The sequence below is a fragment of the Cucumis melo genome, chromosome 2, assembly GCF_025177605.1.
Source record: "Cucumis melo cultivar AY chromosome 2, USDA_Cmelo_AY_1.0, whole genome shotgun sequence".
Lineage (NCBI taxonomy): Eukaryota > Viridiplantae > Streptophyta > Magnoliopsida > Cucurbitales > Cucurbitaceae > Cucumis > Cucumis melo.
Genome location: NC_066858.1, coordinates 8,184,359 through 8,206,980, shown reverse-complemented (window position 1 = coordinate 8,206,980; position 22,622 = coordinate 8,184,359). Strand labels below are relative to the sequence as shown.

The following is a 22,622-nucleotide window of genomic DNA, read 5'->3' as shown; positions in this document are numbered from 1 at the left end:
GGATCAACAAACACTTTTTGCCATCTTAACTGCGTTCATGCTGGCCCAACGTCAGATGTTACTAACATTGAAGCTACTAATGAACGACAGTAGGCGTATCACGCATACACCGTCCGATACATACCATAGAATAAGGCAGCTTGCGTACTTTCGTATGATACACGAGTCAGATCTTGTGTGTCGCCAAAGCACACACATGGACAAAGGAACATTCGCAATTCTATGTCATTTACTTCAGACTGTTTCTGGTCTTTTGTCGACCGAGATTGTTAATGTTGAGAAAATGGTAGCAATGTTCTTACACGTTCTTGCCCATGATGTGAAGAGTCGCGTCATTCAAAGGGAATTTGTACTATCCGATGAGACAGTATCTCAACATTTTAACCTCGTACTGTTGGTTGTCGTTCGACTATACGAGGAGTTGATAAAGAGACATGTTTCGTTAACAAACAACTACAATGATCAACGTTGGAAGTGTTTCGAGGTGGGCATGGTACAAGTTTAATGTATTCAAGCTTTAGGTACGTGGCACTTATTTCGGCGTGTTTATTTCAACCTACAGAATTTCCTTGGTGCGTTAGACGGGACCTACATAAAGGTGAACATCCCCACAGCAGATAGGCCTACATTTAGAACCCATAAGGGAGAAATTGCCACAAACGTACTGGGCGTCTGCAACATGAAAGGGGATTTCGTTTATGTCCTCGCCGGTTGGGAAGGATCCGTCGTAGACTCGTAAATTCTACGTGATGCCCTTGCACGAGAAAATGAACTACAAGTGTCAAAGGGTATTGTTTATTTATAATTAAATTAACGTTCATTTCTACTTACATATTCAAAGCGCATAAACGAATGGTTTTAATAACATGATATTATTATCTATGTGATGCGAGTTATCCAAACGCAGAGGGATTTCTCGGCCCGTACAGAGGCCAACGGTACCACTTGCAAGAGTGGCGTGGTGCTGGAAATGCACCAAGAAATGCAAAGGAGTACTTCAACATGAAGCACTCTTCGGCAAGGAATGTCATTGAGCGCGCCTTCGGTGTTCTTAAGGGTCGTTGAGCCATTCTTCATGAGAAGTTGTAGTAAACCCTGCAAGTCCAGTATCGCACCATACTAGCATATTGCTTGCTTCACAATTTGATAAACAGAGAAATGACATATTGTGATGACGTTGATGACGTGGACGAAGGGGACTTCGCGTACGCGACGACCACCACTATAGAAGAAATTCACTACATTGAGATGACAAACGAGTGGTCTCAGTGGCGCGACAAACTAGCTGAATCGATGTTCACAGACTGGCAGTTGCGTAACGCTTAGATAAGAAAATTTCACATTAGAAGTCATCGGTTGTATGCACATTTTATTGACTTGTAAAATGTTCTGTTGCAAATGAAATGTACGTGTGCCATTTGATTGTGATTGTCAAATTTGAAATTCTGGTATTACTAACGTACTTCATATATTTCTTGTAATTTGTCATTCTTAGTATGTCAACCTCAACTCGTGCCCCGAGACATGTCTGGACGAAGGAGGAGGAGGACACTCTTGTGGAGTGTTTAATGTAGTTGGTGTCAATGGGGGGATGGAAATCCGATAATGGTACATTTCGGCCAAGTTACCTGGCCCAGTTGGTACGCATGATGGTGGAGAAACTACCTAGATGTCGTGTCCACGCAATGACTGTAGTTAACTGTAGAATAAAGACACTGAAGCGGACATTCCAGGCCATCGTCGAAATGCGAGGGCCAGCGTGCAGTGGCTTTGAGTGGAACGATGAAAAGAAATGCATAATTGCGGAGAAATAATTATTTGATAATTGAGTTAAGGTAAGGAAAATAATATAAACGTCACACGACGTTTGCAATATCCATTTATTTCACAATTTTTCTATCAGTACTCATAAGTGCTCCTTTTTTTCCCCAGTCGCATCCTGCAACAAAAAGACAAACCGTTTTTGTATTACGACGAACTTACATATGTGTTCAGTCGCGATAGGGCGACGGGTTGGTTCGCTAAGACATTCGTCGACGTGAAGTCTAACAAGCCTAGCGGGTATGAGGGATATGACATGGCGGATCGAAACGAGGAGTTTCCGTCCATGTACAGCCAGGGGATTGACATGTCGCAGGATGATGTACGCGCATCACGACCTTCTCGCGCTTCAGAGGGTAGGACCGGATCGAGTGGATCCAAGAGGAAGAGGGGAAGTCAGCGAGAGGTGGATGTTAAAGGCATACATTTGGCGCTCAACCAAACAAACGAGCAACTCATGATGATTGCGAAGTGGCCTGCACGCGCCCTTGCCAATGACAACCATGTGCGCACGAAATTCTTCCGCATATTGCGTGAGATGCTGGAACTAACGAGTTTGGATAGGACGTTATTGCAAAGGCATCTTCTGTCTCGTATGGACGACCTTCGGGGTTCCGTACTCATGCCTGAGGATGAGAGGGAGGGATTTTGTAGAGTCCTCCTACGAGACATGACGAGATAGTTTATGTTTTTACTGACTTGGGTTGCTTCTTATTTGCTTTTTTTTTGTATGATATTGACTGTTTATGTTTTTGCTATTGTAGACAAATATTTTTTTTCGTTCATAATGTTTATTTAAAATTAAAGAAAATAGTAACAATTTCACCCATATGTTATACCAGGTAATTATATATGTTCAAAATAGGGGGACGTCGCTATTGTCAATTACAAATAGGAACTAATTAATTTGTCTTTGTAAAAAATGAATTTTAATAAATTTTTCACAATATGTTCATAAATTAATTCCAAATTGGACAACTGTCTTCACTAATTTAATAACATTACACATACAATAAATTATTTGCAATAAGATGGGTTCGACGCTTTCATAAAAAGGTATGCAATAAGATTTTTTTTTATCATACTTTAATCTCATTTAAAAAATATTATATTACATAAAAAACAATTATTAACTCAATCCATATAACATTTTCCCCAAATAAATTTTATCATAAATTTCACATAAAACTATCCAGCTAACCCTTCCCCCAAACACATCTTATCATAAAATCCACAAACTCTTCCCACATAACCCTTCCCCCAAACACATCTTATTCATAACACTGTCATAACCCTTCCCACATAACCCTTCCCCCAAACACCTCTTATCATAAAACTACATTTCTAAACCCTTTCCCCAAACAAGGTTTATCATAACACTAGTTTTATCATAACACTAACCCTTTCATAAATCAATTTTTCATCCAAACGCACCCTTAGAGTTTGTTTTGACCAAAAAAAGACGTTTTCTTAACGGATATACTTTTTTATTTGATAAAAATTATTTAAAATAAATTTTTAAAAAGTTGCTAAATGATTTAATTTTTTAAAATTATTTTTAAATTTTAATATTTAAAAAGTTAATCTATTAATTATTAATAATTAATAATTAACAATTAATACTTAATAATGAAAACTCAATGGAAGTTGACTTCATTTTGGCTAAACATCAAAAGTTCTTTAGTTTTGTTATTTTTCAGTTTTGTTGTGGATTTTTGGCTACACACTCCAACTTTCTTTTGGTGTTATTATGTTAGAATCCTGCTGCTAGCTTCATCAAACGGTGATAACAAAGACACGTTTAATTTTTAGAATTTGTGTTTTAAATTTTGTAATTGACCATAGATTTAACGTGTAATAATGTCATTTGTGATGGACTAAATTTTCTTATTTAACACTCCCCACCATGGAAGAAATTTAGGAAGCGGTAAATAACATTGAATTCTCTTTTACAGCATTCAAAACCTTTGGGCGGTTTATGAAACTTCTATTTTATAAGCAACCTCATGTAATTTGTTGTGTTTCAATCATTTTCATACATTTTTTTTTAATATTATTATTTGGTCATTTGAAGATCCAACAATCTAATTTGATGGCAAAAGTTTTATGTTCTTTCATTTAACTAGGCTTCTAATGTCTATTTTGTCGTCTCACCAAGTGGTTGGTTTGCTGTTCAAGGTGGCTCAAGGCTTCTATTACAAAAGTAATCTCTTAAAACACTATACCACTCGACAAATGAGTTAGGATATCAAACTTGAAAGTACTTCAAACTAAGATGATTGAAAATCAAAACCATAAGAACGTGCTTGGAGTGTATCCTTTCAAACGTATAACGATTATAACCGTAATGTTTGAAAATCATTTTTTGACAGAGTTTAGAGAATAATTGTGGTACCTCTAGGGTTTTGAGGAGACAATCTTGAGATAATAAATATTTGTATACCGTCACTAGAACTCTTGGTGGTTAGGATCTTTATTTTCAACTAAATATTCAACTGGTCTATTTTTACTACTTCAAATGGCTAAAAGGTCTCCAGACAGCCATTGTTTTTCTTTATTTCTTGTTGATTTTTTCATGTTATTGAACTTTCTTTTAAAGCACCCTTTCTCTTATGTGTTCATGATCACGAAGTATAATGACAAAAATTTGGTTAAGTGCCATTTTTTTACACTGCACATGAAGGTCCCTTGGAGGTCCCATGGACATCTTAGGACGATGATGGATCGTATAACTCAATGATAGTTGGTGATAAGATCAGTACAACCTATTGTTAGGGGATCAATCTCAAGTTACTAAATGAAGATTACTTAATTAGTTTTGAATCATTGAAATCTTAATCAGTGGTGAATAGGTTATTCATTAGTAGCTAATAAAATCAAACTTTTGAGCCGCTTAGATTGGAAATTCTTTTAAGTTCAAGTTTTTTGCTTATTCTGTAGAGCGGATATCGCATGAGAATAACTCGATTAGCACAAAGTTTTTACTATTTACCTTAATGTCACAAGTTCCATTTTACCACTCCACATACTGTAGAAAAAAAAGGATAAACTCAATACCATAGAGCTTGAGCATGTGACCCATGACCTCAGAGAGTCCATGTTGAGCCATGAGAAGCCAAACATTAAAAACTTTTTAATAATTTGAATAAACATAAAGTTAATCTAAATAAACTAAAGTCTTAACAAATAGGACATACCACTCCCAAAATTCTAGATGATAAAGATCATGGACTGGTTTTTCAATAAACTTTCCCTCCATAACCAAAAATGGGAAGTATTAATTCCAAAAATAATATAAATTAATCATAAGCTAAACCCAGTTACTACCACCTCAGAAGAGTAAGTTACAAACTACAATGAACAATAATAAACAAAACACCTACATGTGATGAACATTTTAAACCAGGTGTGTTGAAGAGATCATGCTCTCTTCATTTGTGCTCAATAAATTACGAATCTGAAGAATGGTATTGGCTACTGAAGTTGAAGAACAATCTACTTTTCATGTAAAAATAAACATCAAAGCCCAAGAAAAGATTACCAAAATGAAGAGCTGAAATGAAGACATCTGCAACTTTGAACTTGCACCAGGAAGCTGACCTGAAGGCCCCAATGCTGGAGGAGAAAATCCACCTCCACCACTTGAATTTGAACTGTTGTGCAATATTTTGAATTGGTTTACAACTCAATTATTGATGTATAAATAAGTTCATTAAAAAAGAAGAAAAATCCTCAACTTTGCCCTTAGTTTCATTCTTTCGGCAATGTTACCTATGACTTTCATAAATCTTATGAAAAATCTCATTGGAGTAGAAATCCATTAAAATTTTGGATGAAAATTGAGACATGTATAAGGGGTGGCAATGACTTGGAACAGCATGGGGTCTTAATTTCCTCCTTTGTAGGTCGCTGCACACAATTCTAAGTCCAAATTTTCATCCAACATTTTGACAAATTTTTACTCCCAACGTTTTGGAACATATGTGAAAGGGCAAAGTTTGTAGGTGTTTTCTTTTTTGTAATTTAGTTATGCACAAACAGAATCATTCCACTTACCTTCCCGTGAATATGCAAGACCCATGACCTGCAAAACGTAGAGGGAAGAAAATGAGAGATTAAAGGATAAAAGTTTTTGTTAAAGTTGAATCCCATACAAACCCAAATAGTCCGTAACAAATGGAATCATTCAAACAGCATTACAAACCATATTAAGAAGATTAGAAAAGAATTGCTACTTATATAACGCAAGGGAGAATCGAACTCAACTAGTTGAGGATGGCAGGTGCGTACACGTGTCAAACACTTCTTTTCAAATAGGAAAACGGAAGGGTACGGAACTTATGTACGATATATTCAAGTGACATATTCGTGAATAGAGGTTGAATAAATCAGATGGAGCAAAGATATCATTTTCTTAATACCAAAAGAATAGTATAAATAGAAAACTAGAAAAGTAATAAGGAGAAATAGAAGAGAGTTTAGCGTGGATAAAATGATCAGCTGACTCAGAGAGCTATGGTAATGTAGCGGAGAAACTAAAATCCATTTGGTATGTACTTAATGGAATTATGGATCTTTATAATAAGCACCTTGGAAGCAAGCCCAATGATCAAATGCCTTTAAAAGTAAGGTTCCCAGATTTATATTAGAATTATGTTGCAAATATTTGTGAAGTAATTAGTAAAGACCAAGTAAGAACAACAAATACTTTAGTTCAGTAAGTTTTTGTTTTGTCAAGGAAAACTGTCTTATATCTTTACCACACAAATGATAATGATTCTAAGATCTTGTTCTTTCTTTTTTTTTTTTTTTTTTTGGTTTCATAGAAACAACTACTTTCATTGAGGAAAAATGAACAAAAGTTAGTTCTTTAATGTTAAAGCAAAAGTGGGTTAGTAATAGGTATGTGCATGAGCATCCGTTTGCAGAATATTAAACAATTAATAGGTAAAGTTCTAAAAGATGTTTGATTTCAAAACTCATCAAAATTTTATGAAGTAGGACAGCGGCATCTGCTAACTAAATATTTGTTAACAAAGAAAAAAATTGTTAAAACCACTTACTAGGATCTACCGTCGTGAGTGTAGCAGTGCCATCAAAGTCGCATGTTCCACCAGCACCACGCATTTTCTGATAGTAATCATTATATGCATAAGAAGCATGGTCAGTAATGTTATTCGGGAGAAAGCATGGCCTCCCTTGCTGAATTGCCACACAGTTTGCCCCTCCTTGTCCACAAGCCCAATTCAAGCCGTCTTGCAACTTATCTTCATCCGCCCCATCTTTAGCCACACAATAAACTTCAGAAGAATTTGCTGTTGCACGGCCAGACATTAAACTCAAAGGATAAACAGCAGATCCATTGGGGAAAAGTATACCCCAGTTTTTTTCCGAAATCGGGCCTGGCCTCTTGTCTTCATTAAACAATTCATAAAGGTATGTGTTGATTGGAATAGTTGGCTGACTAGGTGGACCTGAATCATTTGAAACTCTCCTGATCAGATTGCTAACATAGGTGCCAGCATTTTGAATTGTAGCATCAGGTTCATTTGCTCCACCAAACGATGGCCAGCCAGTCTCGGTAACTACAACGGGAATCTCAGAAAAATTGAAAGCCTCGATTGAGTAGTAGGTCGCATCAACCATAGCATCAAACATACTATTATAATGGAAAAGAGTGTTTGGGTCAACAATCTGCTTAATTGCAGGAAGTGATCGGAAAAGTGCATAATCTAGTGGAAAACTTCCATTCCCACTAGTGTATCCATAATAAGGATAGGCATTCAACATGTAGTAGGACTTTGTGTTCTTTAAAAACTGGAGAAGCTGATAGATAGTAGAGTTCCATGAAGCATCAAAGGAAGCGGTGGACGGGGGGAAAGGCCGAGGTATTATGTCCATTGATTGGGGAGTGGAAACTTTGATCAGATAGTTCAGATTAGCAGCAACCAAGGCTTTGTGTAGTGAATACATGGCTGGAACTAAGACTGGACCAACGTGAGGAATTGTAGTTAGAACCTCACTGCCAACAGCAATAGCAGTAATATTTGTTCCTGGCAAGTGAGCCGCAACATTTTTATTAACCCAAGCTGCAGCAGCTGCCGGAGATTCACCGATCCTGAGAACTTCCTCATTGGTCACACCAACAATTACTTCAATGCTACTGTTTGCTAGGGCCTTTAGCAGTTGAGGATCAGCGTTGTAAAGGCGGAGATGAGTTATTTGATGGGATTTAAGAATTGCAACTATATCGGAAGGTGATGGAAGATTGGAGACACTGGTCCCAAGGTTAACCCCCACAAACGCACCTATTAATGTCAAGGACACAGCTCAGTAACGAATGGATAGTTGGCTATATTTAAACAATTCATTCTTCATCAGGAAAACGATCAAAGTAAAGTAACTAATGGAGGTTGGTTTCATAAAAGGATTGAAGAGATCGTGTGATTAACATTTATAAACCAATGCTTCTGCGGCTTATACTGACAACCACCAATTGAGATCATGGAAACATAGCTCGTGACCAATTTCAGAATATTCCAAGCAATCCAAATTTAGAACAAAAACTACGAAGGATGTTAAAGAAAAAAAAAGTTAGATAACTACGATACCTAATGCATTGATACACATCCCAAATAGAAGCAAGACCACAATTCCGCAACACCTTTCTCGCATTTTCCAATCAACCAAAACTTCAACTTCTCAGATTGGTAAGATTTTAGATTCGAGCTATTTCCTCTACGTTGCAAGAATCAAACTCCCAAAACTCAAAGAAGCAATCACAGACAATCTGCAATCGATTCATGGGAAAAGGAAAAGATATGTAAGAACCCACAACAGAACAATTGAACAGAAACACGTAAAAGTAATTGAATGCGTGAAGAGAAAAATGCAATGATAGTAGAGTGATAGAAAACATAATTCAATTAAAGACGAATTTAGGGATAAGATTGCAAGATCACAAACTACTTCTTAATTAGCAAACATCAACCTATTTTTGTGTTGAACTTCAAGAGAAATGAAATGGAAATGCTCCCATCTCTGGTATTGAAATGTTGAGAGTTCAAGGGAAGAAAAAGAAAACCCAAACCCAAAAAATCACAAATAAAGCTCTCTCAGCAGATCCTCAAACAGAAGTCAGATGCAATAGAGTCATCATAAACATGCAGATCAAACATTGACCAAAAAACACACACACTGTAGCTTAGCTTACAAATGAGACTATCTTTCAGTCCCCATCTAAGAGAAAGATTGAAGAACTTCAAACAAACTGTAGCTTAGCTAGATTGGAGAACTTCAAAAACTGTAGCTTAGCTTCAACAGAATATCAAAAACAGTAACCACATTTCTTATTCTACTTCTACATTACTATGAAACTACTGGAAACCCAAACTAGAGAAATCTTGAACACCAAAAATTCAGCCATAAACTATGAAACAACAAGGAATCCAGCTGGGAAAGTAAAAAACAAGAAGTGGGCAAGTACCTGATCTGAACAATCTGACAGTAACCCACTGCAATTCCAAGAATCTTCAGTCAGCTTCAAAACAGAACCAAAACCCTAAACGCACAAAGATTAATGGAAGTTGAGAGAGGGAAGAAGAGACAGAAAGGGGCAGTAAAAAAAGCCTCAGAAAACTCAAGAAAAAGACAGAAGAAGAAAAAAACCAAACTCCCGCAATAGTAAGAAATTAAAAATTAATACCAAAACAAAACAAACCCACAATTTCCTAACGTATACTAAACAGAACTAAAGGTTGTGACATAGAAAAGAAGGTGTAGAAACAGATAGGAAATACAAAGAAATGTCGTACCCCTGAATTTGAAACTTTATTTGTTTGCCTTTTTCTTCTCTCTTTTTGAGACAGCAAAGAGAGCATGGATTGTCGTGCAGAAGGGGTGCTGATCATCGCCGTTCATTTTGGTTTGATGGGGTTTGAACAGGGAATAAAGATAATAAATTTGAGCAAGAGAAGAGTCAAGAATGGTGGAGTGGGGACTGGAAAATTGTTCGTTTTTCTTTAATTTTAACCCAAAAGTCATTTTGTGAGGAGATTCGATTGGGAAAATGGGATCGTAGCGCCGTGAGGGAATAATAATGATAATGCTATCAAATTGAGGCTGATTTCAGTGAAGAATAGCTATTAAATGCCCAATGGGACTTTTCTGGTTCGAGTTTTGATCTTTCAATTTGAAAGAAATTTCCCTTTGTCCATTCTTTTATGTTCTATGCATTTTTTTTTTTTTTTTCTACATGGTGCTTTATTGTTTGAACTTTTTTTTCGGTTGGAAGCAGAGGTGGATTTCTGGACAAGGTTTTGAACTTTGGTCACAAAATTTTGGAAAATTTTAAGCATGGAAAATTGTCCCAACTATCTTACTTATTTTGTGTCACCTCAATGAATTTTCCATTCAGAATTTGGGTGGAACGTTTCTAACAAAATCTGGGTTTTTTTTATATTTGATATCTAAATTTTAAGATTTTCCCCCAATAAATATTCTCATCAAATTTTGGATGAAAATGTCTATTAAGTAATTTAAAATAATTATGAATTAAAATGAACGCATTTTTAAATTAGTTTTAATAACGATGAAAAATAGGAAGTCTTTTGATTGATGATAATTATTTTATATTAGTTAATTGGCATAATTACTAAAAACTAAAAGTGAAAAAAAAATTATTAAAATTAAAATAACAAAACTGTTGAAAATATTTTCAAAATATAGTAAAATATCATAATCTATCAACGATAGACATTAATAGAAGTCTATTGATATCTACTAAATACATTGATAGAAGCATCGATAGAATCTGAAACTTTACTATACTTTGTAAATTTTCACTTTATTATGTTTTATTTGAAAATGTTCAAAAAAAATTAGGTTAAAAATACAAATCTTCAAATTTAAGATCAAATTAAAACATATTTCAATTTAGTATTTTAAAATGGACTAAAATAAATGGTAAAGTCCTTAACTAAAAGTAAAACATACTAAAACTTAAGAACTAAATAATAATTGGACTTAAAATCTATGAATAAAAAAGTAGTTTACTTTTTAATTGCAACACTATAAAAAATAAGTATAGTTTGTTTGGCGGAGAAAAGTGATTGGAATGAAGTTTGTTTGCTTCATTATCTAGAATTTGTTTTAGAAAACAAAAATAAATTGTTCTTTTCTACGACACTTTTAGTTTCATTTTAGAATTTGAATTCAAAATTTTAAAATGGTGTTTTTGTCGTGAATCTGAAAATACAAAATAGAAGAGTATATTACTGTTCATGATTTTTTAAAATAAAGAAAATGATAATTTATTGTTAATTGAAATTTTACTAGGATTAATATTTTTATATTGCTTTTTAAAAGAAGTATACAAAGATTTTCTTCAATTGTTTTTCTTGTATTTCTTTTAAGCATAAAATGAATTATGTACGAACAAAACGAGGCCTATGCCTTTAGACTTAATATATTTTACCTTTTGGGATGGAATAAAGGATGAAAGAAGAATGAGTTCATTTTAAAAATCGAAACCTTTTATCTTTAAAGAAAATTAAATTATTAATTCTTGGAAGTTAGAACAGTAATTGATGTACTATTGTCGAATGGAGTTTAATTCAATGATCATTGAAATACACTCTCATTCCTCTTAAGATCAAAGATTTAGTTTTCAATCCCACAATTTTCGTACCAAAAGTGTTTAACATGTTAATGTCAAGTCTAGTAGATCATGTTGGAATTGGCAGACTAAAAGAAGGTATAGTTGAGTATAATTTAATGATATGAATTGATATATAGAATGTAGAAACATTTATCACGGGGGAATAAGTATGATAATAAGAAATGAAAAAAAAAATAGTGTTTTGAAAATGAAAAAGTGTTAATTGATTGAAGTAGATATAATAAAAGGGAAGATGGAAAAAGTGGAGAAAAGGATAAAATTTAAATTAGATTTAGTTTAGGAGTGATTAATATTATAAATGAGGTGGGTGTAGGTTGACTTTATAAGCAATAATTTTATATGTAACAAATTGGATTGGAAGTGTAGTTATCATAGTATAGTATAGTATAGTATAGTATAGTATAGTATAGTATAGTATAGTTGTTTTTAAAAATAATTTAGGGTTCGAGAAGGAGAGGAAGGGATTCCAAAAATAGAATCCAAGAAATATTCGTGGACGACAAGCTGGACCCCACTTCACACATATGAAAATGCTTCACGTGGCCCACTTGCTTAGCTGTAACCAACTATTCCGGCCCTTCTTTATCCAATTTTTCTTTTTCTTTTTTCTTTTCTTCCGAGAAAAAAACTGGTCGACAAATATATTTATATATATATATATATATATATATATATATATATATATATATATATATATATATATATATATTTTTCATAAATATAACAAATCCAAAAAATATTTACCATACAAAATGCTAAAAGTTCATGAATCCAGTAAATATTTTCATAATTTTTAAATTTACCCTTAAATTTGCAGCTAATTTGTCACTTCTCTTTTTTTTTTCTTTGCCATTTTTTCATCTTCTTTCTAGATTTCCTCGACTCCTATTTAAGATTGATTTCTTATTTTAAAATAATTGATTCTCTTGTTTGAATCTCTTATTTCATCTTAACCATTTTTCTGGCAATATTTTTTTAAGCTACTTAATCTTCCTCATATTCAAGAATATTAATATCGTTTAAATATATCATTGTGACATAATCTAAACGATCATTTATTATTGTCAACACAAACGTTTAACATGGTCAACACAATCGTTTTAGATTTGAAGCCATTTTTTCGTCGTTTAAAAAGAACTACTCGATTATATGGATATGATCATAACACAATCATTTAAATTTAAAAATCTTTTTCTATCGTTTAAAAAGAATTGTATGATCGTGTGGATATGATCTAAATGATAGATTACCATAGTAACAAGATCATTTAGCCTGGTTAATACGATCGTTCAGATTTGAAACTCTTTTCCTATCATTTAAAAAATAACTACACAATCAGGTGGATATGGTCTAAACGATCATTTACCATAGCAACATGATCATTTAGCATGGTCAATATGATCGTTAATTTATATTTGAACCTCTTTTCCTATCGTTAATAAAAAATTACATAATCGTGTTAATACTACTTGCATGACTATGTATCATTATCTAAATGATCATGTATCATCGTTTAGAAAATGATTATATGTGCACGTGTATGTACATACATACATACATACATACATACATACATACATATATAGAGGGTCTTTTAAAATATAGATTAAAATAAAGAAAGAAAGTAGAGTTTTTATTTTATATTATAGATTAAAACTTCCTTTGAATTTGGGAATTTTATGTTTCTCTCTAGGCAAATCTCCGTGTAGCCATGTCCAATGGGTCTTTTTGGACATCTCTAACTGGATCTTCTAACAAACGACAGCAGATGACAGACAACAAACAAGCAAGATCATAAAACTGACGAATTGTGATGTTAAGAGAGAGATTCAGAGGAAGAAAGAGGGAAGAAAAAGAAGAAACTAACATGCGAGAAATCTAACAAAATTAATTGAATGAAGGAATAAGTACTAATTCTAATTTAAATGGATTGGATTGGGGAAAATGAGAATCAAACAAAACCAACATGCTTCCATTCAGTTCGACTAGAAATTATAAAAGTGATTTCGGTTTGGTTTGATTTCATACACCCCTAAATAAAGTGAGCAAAATGTTAAAACATAATATGATCTTAGATCATTCCATCAGAGAAATGATCATTTGTAAAAAAAGAAAGAAAAACAAAAGTCATTTGATTAGAGGTTTTTAAGTTTTGAGTAATTTGAGCAACTTCCCGTACAAAAACTTACTCCAAGCTTCCAACAAGCTGTAATTTCTAAAAAGAAAACTGTGCATTTTTCCAAATAAGACAGCTACGCATTTTCCCTAAAACAATAATGACATATAGTTAGCTATAACAGTTAGACATTAGAAATGGTACCACCCACTTAGACATCACTTGAAACTTGAGAAACTACAATTGATTTGTGTGGAGGTCAAAAGTTTAAATCTCATGCGCTATATTGTAACATATGTGGCATACAAAAGCAAACTATATAAAAAACGAGCTCAAAAAGAAAATAGTAAAGTGTCAATCGCAACACACGAAAGACAGCATAAAAATAAAAGTACTCAACAATCAATTTTTGATAAAGCACAAATTCCCAAGAACAATAAACGCTAGCCAACAATACTAAGAAATGATGTCTATAGCGGAAACATCAAATTAAACAGTGGCAATAGTAAATTGTAGTTTCCCAAGTTTGAACTGCTTGCCTATTGACCTGGGCTCCGATCACCATTCGGCTCACTTCTATACTCTTCTTCATGTCTTGGACTATGTTGGGGACTACGGCTTCGGCTCCGGCTAACACTTTTGCTCCTACTCCTGCTCCTACTTAGGCTTCGTCCTCTTACAGGGCTTGGACTTCGACCTCGTGTTGGACTATCACTCCTACTCCTTGAACCGTCTAGACGTGGAGATCGGGAGTACGATCTTCCACGGCTCTCCTGTTGTGGGAAAGACCTCTCTCGACTGTCTGGTCTGTCACGAGGGGACACTGATCTGCATTGAGATACAGAAAAAATTGAGGCTCAAAAATGGGTTCAGGAAAGCATTATACATAATAAGAACTAGATATCAAAATTGCAATAGATTTTAAAAAATACCTTGAATAAGCCCTTTGTTTTGGTGGTGGAGATGCATAATCATAACTACGAGACCTAGACCTTGCATGGCGTGGAGCTGGTGAACGAGAATACCTCCCACGCCGTTGAGCCGGGGAACGTGAATATCGAGGTGAACGAGAATACCGCAGAGGAGATCTTCTTCGATCATGAAATCGCCCACTGTTTGTATGACTGAAATATTAATTTTGTTTAACACATACAATACTGAGGCGAGAGGAGTGGTATGGCAAGGCAAGGCCTTAATGCCTTGCAAGTACCCAAGGTGAGCAACTTCAGTAAGGCACTTGGCTTTTGCGCACTCCTTGTTCTATTGCTCAAACTTTTTTGTTACGGAAAAAAAAAACATTCTTATCCAATAGGCCTAAAATAAACAATCAAAGTTTGTGAAGGTAGAATTAAGGAAAAGTCAAAGAAATGGAGAATTGAAGAAAAAGAGTCAAAGTAGAAACAAAATCATTTTAATTTCTATATCTTTTTTCAAATATTTTATTCCTCAAGATTATTTGAGTTAATTTCTTTATATTCTTATGTATTTTTCTATTTATATTATTACTATTTATTATTTTATTAACTGCGCCTCACTTCAATCAGGCAACGTCTTTTTATCCGTCTCTCGCCTTGAGACGATTAAAAAGTTTGTCACCTTAGAGTGTGCATTGTGCTTTGAAAACACTGGTTAACAGTACACCAACTATTGGATAGTACATTTCAGCCTAATAAAAGCACTTTCTAAATATTACAAAATATCCAAAAGTAATTACAAACATTCATGTCTATAAAGTATCTCATATATGATACAAGGAAGCTTCATACCTTCCTCTCTCTCTTGCCCTCATATCAGATGGTTTCTTCCTGTTTTCCTCAGCAAATACCACAGTCAACTCCCGACCAAGAAGAACACAGCCATCCATATGGTGTTTAGCATCTGCAGCATCAGCAGGATCCACATATTGAACAAAACCAAAACCTCGTGGTTCTCTGCAAAATTGTTGCACAAAAGAGGGAAAATGTTGTAAAATAGAAGTTTTAGTAAAGCCACAGAATCAGGTCAGGTATTTGGCCTGCCATAAACCTTCTCTAAGAAAACTGTCCACCATATCCCTTGCAATATGGAAGGTCTGTTATAATAAAGCAAGCACTTGGCTGCTGACCTTGCATGTGTCAGATTTAAGATGACTTGAAATTCTTCAAGACTTGAGAACATCTTCTATGTATTCAAACCCAACTTCCTTCCAATCTTCACTACCATTAACATCATCTTCAATAGAACTCTAATTACTTGATGTCTTCTTCAAAACATTACTTTCACTGTTAAATCTTCAACATTCAAAAAACAGACCTAATACGTGATAAGGAAAAAAAAAAAAAGAATAGAAGAAACAGAAAGAAATGCCCCTATAATCAGATGCATAATTTGAAAGATGAAACACTATGGATCTACTTCAGAAACTTCAGCAATGACTTCTACCAAGGATCGTGCCAAAAACATTTTGTTAAAAAAAAGCAAGAAGATTAATGAAAATGTTCTTTCTCTAATACCATTAATTCTAAACCAATTTGAGAAAGCAGCAAAAAAAATTTATTATATTAAACATTTAACAGATACTAAAAATAAAATGTGGTATACATTTTACAGAATTAATAAAAAGTCATATGACCACAAATTATAAAATTGTTTTTTTGCTAATTAAAATGAACATCAGTACCAAAGAATCCGCAAGTCCTACATACAGCTCAGACATGCTCACCCAGTATAATAATCCTTCGGTAGGTATATGTCCTTAATAGCACCAAACTGTCCAAATGGTCTACGAAGATCCTCAGGCCTGTGACAAAAAATAAATTCAAATTAGTAGAAGACCAGGATTCATCATATTCTAACTCTAAATTGATTATTAAACCGCACTCAATATATTAACATCAGTAAACTAGGAAGAATAGCAGTGTGCAGTAGCCAGTAAAAGCAGGTGCAATAATCCCGACGCAGAGCCCAACAAAGAACTAGAGAGGGGTGAGTGCCCTGCCCCAAGTGAAAGGAGCGGTCTTAACATACTTTGTAGGCTATAAAGAAATAGAAGACTATATGATGAAAGGGACTATCAATAGTTCTTCGTCCCATTGCATTTTGTTTCTTTCATAGCTCTTGGAATAGGACACTCCATTATCATTGTGAAATCCCAATGGTTTGAGAGAGAGCCCTTTCTAACTGCCTTGGACTATGTGATTCGTTATTCTCCTATCCATGCACCTTTGTTATACAAAGATCTACCTAGTAACCCCTCTTTCTCCTACAGACTTTCTAGGGCAAGAAAATTGGTCACACCAAACGAAAAGAACTTTAAGAGCTAAAAGAAACATACGCATAACTATAGAACAAACTGATTAAGAACAAACCTGCAGTCATGGCTAAGATTACGAACTAGAAGGCTAGTAGGAAGGTCTCTTCCACGTCCCACATAGCGCCCCCTAGGGCTAGGGCTACGACCCCTTCTTCCATAACCCCTTGGCGGCGATGGAGTATAACTCCTGCCCCTCATTTGAACAGCAACTAAAGACAAAGGCCCGCTGTCTAAGAATCTCGCTGGAGCTGTGCAAGAAAAGAAGAGTTAACGATTGAAAAGTATTACAACATGTAATGAGAACTTCTCAAGGCAGCAGAATTGATTCAAGATCGTTTCTTTCAAACTGAAATGGATCACATAAAGCGAAGTATAACATGAAACGTGAACTTGATGAAACCATATGACATACGAAAGTAAAGGTTAAAAATTGGGGAAATTAGCTCAAAATGGGGAAGCGGGAATAGATCGATAAAAGAAGTGAAGAAATTGTGTGAATGTGAATGTCTGGAAGAAGGAGAGAGAGACCTTGAAGAGGGAGTGAATCGGCGGCAGAGAAAGAAGAAATTAGGGCTCAGAAGATGAAATTGAAATATTCGATGGAGAAACAGACGGCGTTGCTTCAGATTTGTAAGTTCAGGGCATCCGATTTCCTCTTCACATAAATAGTACAACAAAATATTAAAAAGCGCGTAACGTAGCGACGTCGTTTCCTGACTTTCCCCGGGTAGGATTAGGAAATCATTTTCTTTTCCGGAAAATGTGTTAAAATAGGGTTATTTCGAGAGCAACGGTTAAAAATACAAATTTAACAAAAATAGTTACAAAGTATAGCTAGGATCATTGATAAAAGCTGATATACGTATCTATAATTGATAGAATAAAAATTTTGCTATATGTTGTAAATATCTTAGTTTATTTTAATATATTTGAAAATGTTCCTTATTTTGAATGTTTTTCGACAAAATAAAAAGCAAATCATTTTAATAATATTTATAAAAGTAGGGTGAACTTTTTTGCCTTCTACCAAGACATGTGGCAAGTAGGGACAAATTTGAGTGAGGGAGGGTTTAGTCTTTTTGAAAGATTGAGCCAAAGTTATTAGACACTAAGGTCGATTTGATAATGTTTTCATTCTCTGTTTCTTGTTTTTCGATTGTTGTTTCTTGTTCCCTATTTCTTCTTTTTCTAGAACAAGAAACATGAATGTGGAACAAGAAACATGAATGTGTTTAATAGCTATTTTTATTTTTTTGTTATTGTTTCTTGAAAAAAAAACAGAAACGTATTTGATACTTCTCTTTTGTTTCTTACTTCTTATTTTCTTAATAATGTAATATATAAAAAATATATGTTCTATATTAAACATAAAAAAGAAAATTATCAAAAGTTTATATCATTTAGTATAAACAAGTCTCGGTGCACAACTAAAAACAATAAAATAAAATTGTATCTATCCTTCAAATGTGGCCCAAATTTGATTGGCAATATCACCTTTTACTCGGGTCATTTGTCTTAGATGATGTCGAATCACATCTAATTCAATTATATCACTATGTAAATTGTTTGACAAATTTTGTGTATCTTCAACGACCATTGATCCATTGCTAAAGTCATTAAATAAATCATCTTGTGCAACATGCTATCCATTGCTAAAGTCATTAAATAGATCATCTTGTACATCAATACTATCGACATATGGAGGCATTTGCTTAAGAAAAGAAAATCGAGCCTTCAGCACACTAGAACAACGTTCAATGACATTTCACAATGAAGAATGTCGATAGTTAAACACTTCTTCTCTACCTCGAGGGCGATGTCTCCTTTCTCTAAAATTTCGTAAATTATATCTTTGACTGCAAAATGGTGCTAAAGATCCAGACATATTTGAATACCCTAAATCAACAAGATAGTATTGATCTGTATAGAATAAAACAAATAAAAAATTATCATAAAGTCAAATATTGAATTAGAATTCTAAAAACACATAACTATTTACCTCTCTTAGGCATAGGAAATATATTCTTAGGATGCTTGATACATTCTAGAAGTATGTGAGAATCATTGGTCGATCCTTCCCAACCATTCATGACACATGTAAACAACATATCAAATGAACAGACATACATTATATTTTATATTGTATTAGTTTTTCTTCCACGAAACGATGTTTGTTCATTTTGGGGAATATGCAGCAACATGAGTGCCATCAATAGTGCCAATGTATATAATTCTAAAAGACAAGCATAAACACAAATATATTTCAAAATATTATATTTTTAAAAAATAAATCAAAACATCAACTCAAAGGCATCACCTTAAGGAAAGAGTAATATTTCAATTTTGATACGATCTATATTGGTATAGTGTCCATGTTGAGTGGGCTAATGATTTCTACTCCAATGTAAACATTCCTCAAAACAAGGTTAAAAGCTAGAGAAATAGTATGACTTGAATGTTAAAATTTTTCTGCTGCTATACGATTGCTTTCATTATGTGATATGGTTAATAAAAATATAGCAATTTCTTCTGGAATCGTGATATACCTAGATGCTTTCAAATTTGTCTTGGATTTTAAATCTTCATAAAACCTTATGAATGTAACTCTTTTCATCTTAAAACAATCAAAACATCTTCTATCGTTTTCATTTAACAACTCGATCACATAACTATGTCCTCTTAGTGTAGAGGTTGTACATGGTTATCTAGAAGATTGTATCTTGTGCAAATTGATGTAGAATAAATTGAAAAGGATGCACATGACATAATCATCATTGTCAGAATAAAATCCTCAAAATCATTGTCTTGAATCAAATTCATCTCACTTCATTAGTATAATTCTCAATTTGTTTTGAATGATTTGTTTGGTTTTGTTTAGTTTTGTAATTGGAGAATTAATTTGGTTGATATTTGAGTCTTTGTTTAGATTTATTTTGAATGATTTGTTATTTGTTAAGGTTTTTTAAAAATACTTCAAAAACATGTACTATGTTTAAGTTTTTATTTTTATTTTTATTTTAATTATGTATCCCTCTGTGTTATTATTATTGTTGTTGTTTAAAAAGAGAAAGCCACTCCTTTCTATGTGCTGATTGTGATAAATGTGTGCAAACCATTAGCCTTATTCCTATCAAGTGAGCAGTGCTTATGTGGTGCACACACAATGTGAATGACGTCGTATAGACGATCATTGTAACAAGAAAAGAATCAGGAAATTTTCCAAATGTTGTAGATGGAGTGAACATCACAGTAGCTCAACCACAAGATATTGGCGAGAGTGAATCAAGATTTGGCGAGGAGGAGGATTCATGTTCTTGGTGGAAAGGAAAGAGAAGCTAATGTGAAATTTCTGTGATTTATGAAATAAGGTGTTGGAAGACTCGTTTGAGAAATGAAAATGAATTTGTGCTTGACTTATATTCTCAAAAAGGTTTTCTAAAATCTTCACTCACTAAGTATTTGACTTACGTGGTTAAGTTTTCCCTTCCTTAGGTGTTCAGGCATTGAGGCCAAGTAAGTAAAGTTTCTTGGGTAGTGACGCGGGAAAGCTGATCTAGCTATCCGTCTTCAGATGGGTTAAAAGTTATTATGTTTAGAGAGGGTTGCATCCCAGTTTAGTGTTGAAGTTCTGTAGGGAAAGTGCTCTTCTTTCAACCCTTCTTTCTCTAGCTCTTGTTCCCAGGTTCTTAGGCCCGACTCACCCATCCGACTGGTTGATTGCATCCTAGTTTAGTGTGTGGGATGAGTCTTGTCTTTGAGCTGGATTGTTAGGTGATCAAGGAGAAGGATAAGGAAGGGATTCTTATACTACTGAACACCTTGATGTGAAGAGTAGCATCCCAGTGGATGAATGAAGGCAGTTAACTTATAACTTAGGTTTTATTTTTATGCTTTGCGAGAAAAGAAATGTAATTGTAAAGTATTGGATCAAGTAATAAAAGCATAGTTGTATTTTCTATTTACCGTTGTGTTGGGTATGTATCCCTATTGTGTTTATCGCTTAGTAGCTAAAGAGTTAAGTGTTGAAGGCTAGACGATTAAGCTAAGTTGGTTGTCTAAGTGTTGTCCACTACTCTGAGTTGTAAAGATATCCAGAGTTTAAAGTTAGAGCTCTGTGTTGTAGACTAGGTTGAGAAGTTTCGCTTACTAGGTGTTTGACTTGTTGTCTTGGAGAGAGGTATGCGTTGGATGTCTAGGCGACACGCCTCCTTCTGGTCGCATGAAGTGGCTAGTGGGGCGGGGTGTGACATTATAATTTTGAAAGTTATATTTTTTATAAAACATATGATTTTGTTTTCTTATGATTTGATAAATTTCCAAAGTGTTTATGTTAAAAATGTTAACTTTTAGTTTACATTATAAACCAACGTGACTCGATACGAAAAATTAAAATCATAGTTTAAGATCGACGAACGGTAAAAATCAAGAATGTTTGATAATTATCTTGCTTTTTATTTAAGTATTCAATACACATTATCTAATATACAGAATGCCACATTGATTAGGTATGTTATCGATAAACTAATAATATTGGAAGCACGTGCAAATGCATATGTAGTGATAGTCTATATCACTTGATGGGGTTTTGTGATGTAACCACTAAAATAGATCAAATAACGTTAAAGGGTGACACAACTCTTTGTGTCCATTTGACTAAACGAATATGCATATACAATAAATGGAAAGCATATGGAATTCCATGTTCACATGCAACTGTTGCCTGTAAGAAGCTCCGATTAGATTATTTGAGGCTTGTACAATCATATTACAAACTATCAACATACTTTCCATGCTATGAATCTCAGTTCGAATCAATCCCAGATAAAAAGTTGTTGGCTTGACCCAAACTTTTGAGCTATCCAACCAAATGCGAAGTTATTGTGTACCATTGGACGCCCACACAGTTCATATATTCGTAATGAAATGGACTCGTAAGAGCTGATTGTGAAATTATGTTGTTCAGTATGTAGGTAGGAAGGGCATAACTAATCATGTTGTCCATTTCAAGCACCTAACTCAACATCATAAGCATTGATGATGAATGAGGCTAAAGTTATGTATTCAAACCTTAAAAATTCAGTCTTCTATCTCGGTGTATTTAAGGCAAGTATATTGGATAATGTTACTATTTTCAATGGGTTTGTGCTTTATTATTTTATTACCGAATTCGATTGTGCTTCTATAATATTAGTAAATTTGATTGTGATTGTACAATTGTTTTCAAACTCGGGTATGCTTTTATAATTATCTTTAAATATCTATTGCACTTATTTTAACTATCATTTAGATGAACAACTATGCAACTACAAGGTCGTATGATCCTTCTGCACTACACCTTCAAGTCAATCATAGATGAAAATTAGTTTGGCAAGATGCATATATAGATGTGATGCACTGCAAGCGTCAAGAAGCAATAATACATAAAATGGGGCAATCAAACTAATACATTATCCTATATTTACGTGTCGTGAGATTTTATGGAGTCGCATGTGTTGGATTTATTCAATTAGATTAGTATTTAATTATGACATTGGTAGAACGTTGGCCACTAGAGACTCATACCTTTAACCTGCAACCGAAAGTAAGTTAGCATTTTGTTAAATCAGTTTAACTGATTTATAGTTATTTCAAACTAATCTTGTAACTCTTCTATAATAAAAAAATTTGTATAAATAACAATGAGAAGTATGAGAGAAATGTACCTTTAAAACTTT

General features: G+C 33.9%; 2 protein-coding genes across 10 annotated transcripts; both read right to left on the bottom strand.

The window, feature by feature from the left end:
* Window positions 1-5,098: 5,098 nt before the first annotated feature.
* Window positions 5,099-10,017, bottom strand: LOC103491954 (glucan endo-1,3-beta-glucosidase 4-like). 4 transcript variants are annotated; one of them, XM_017045421.2, is made up of 6 exons: window positions 9,636-10,017; window positions 9,308-9,382; window positions 8,433-8,611; window positions 6,885-8,129; window positions 5,878-5,905; window positions 5,099-5,474 (listed from the first exon to the last, which is right to left on the bottom strand). In XM_017045421.2, the coding sequence occupies exons 3-6, from the start codon at window positions 8,494-8,496 to the stop codon at window positions 5,324-5,326; spliced, it is 1,488 nt and encodes a 495-aa protein (XP_016900910.2). In that variant the 5' UTR covers window positions 8,497-8,611; window positions 9,308-9,382; window positions 9,636-10,017; the 3' UTR covers window positions 5,099-5,323. The 4 variants fall into 4 exon arrangements, with proteins under 4 accessions (XP_016900910.2, XP_050936614.1, XP_008450301.2 ...); XM_051080657.1 differs by having other exon boundaries at window positions 9,308-9,335; window positions 9,636-9,967; XM_008452079.3 differs by lacking the exon at window positions 9,636-10,017 and having other exon boundaries at window positions 9,308-9,603.
* Window positions 10,018-13,960: 3,943 nt separating this feature from the next.
* LOC103491955 (serine/arginine-rich SC35-like splicing factor SCL30A) lies at window positions 13,961-17,626 on the bottom strand. Of its 6 annotated transcripts, none has more exons than XM_008452081.3 (6): window positions 17,437-17,626; window positions 16,964-17,156; window positions 16,318-16,395; window positions 15,383-15,547; window positions 14,549-14,728; window positions 13,961-14,444 (listed from the first exon to the last, which is right to left on the bottom strand). In XM_008452081.3, exons 2-6 carry the CDS (start codon window positions 17,104-17,106, stop codon window positions 14,156-14,158), a joined length of 855 nt encoding a protein of 284 aa, XP_008450303.2. In that variant the 5' UTR covers window positions 17,107-17,156; window positions 17,437-17,626; the 3' UTR covers window positions 13,961-14,155. The 6 variants fall into 6 exon arrangements, with proteins under 6 accessions (XP_008450303.2, XP_008450302.2, XP_016900906.2 ...); XM_008452080.3 differs by having other exon boundaries at window positions 14,549-14,740; window positions 17,437-17,597; XM_017045417.2 differs by lacking the exon at window positions 17,437-17,626 and adding an exon at window positions 15,721-15,886 and having other exon boundaries at window positions 14,549-14,740; window positions 16,964-17,035.
* Window positions 17,627-22,622: the final 4,996 nt, after the last annotated feature.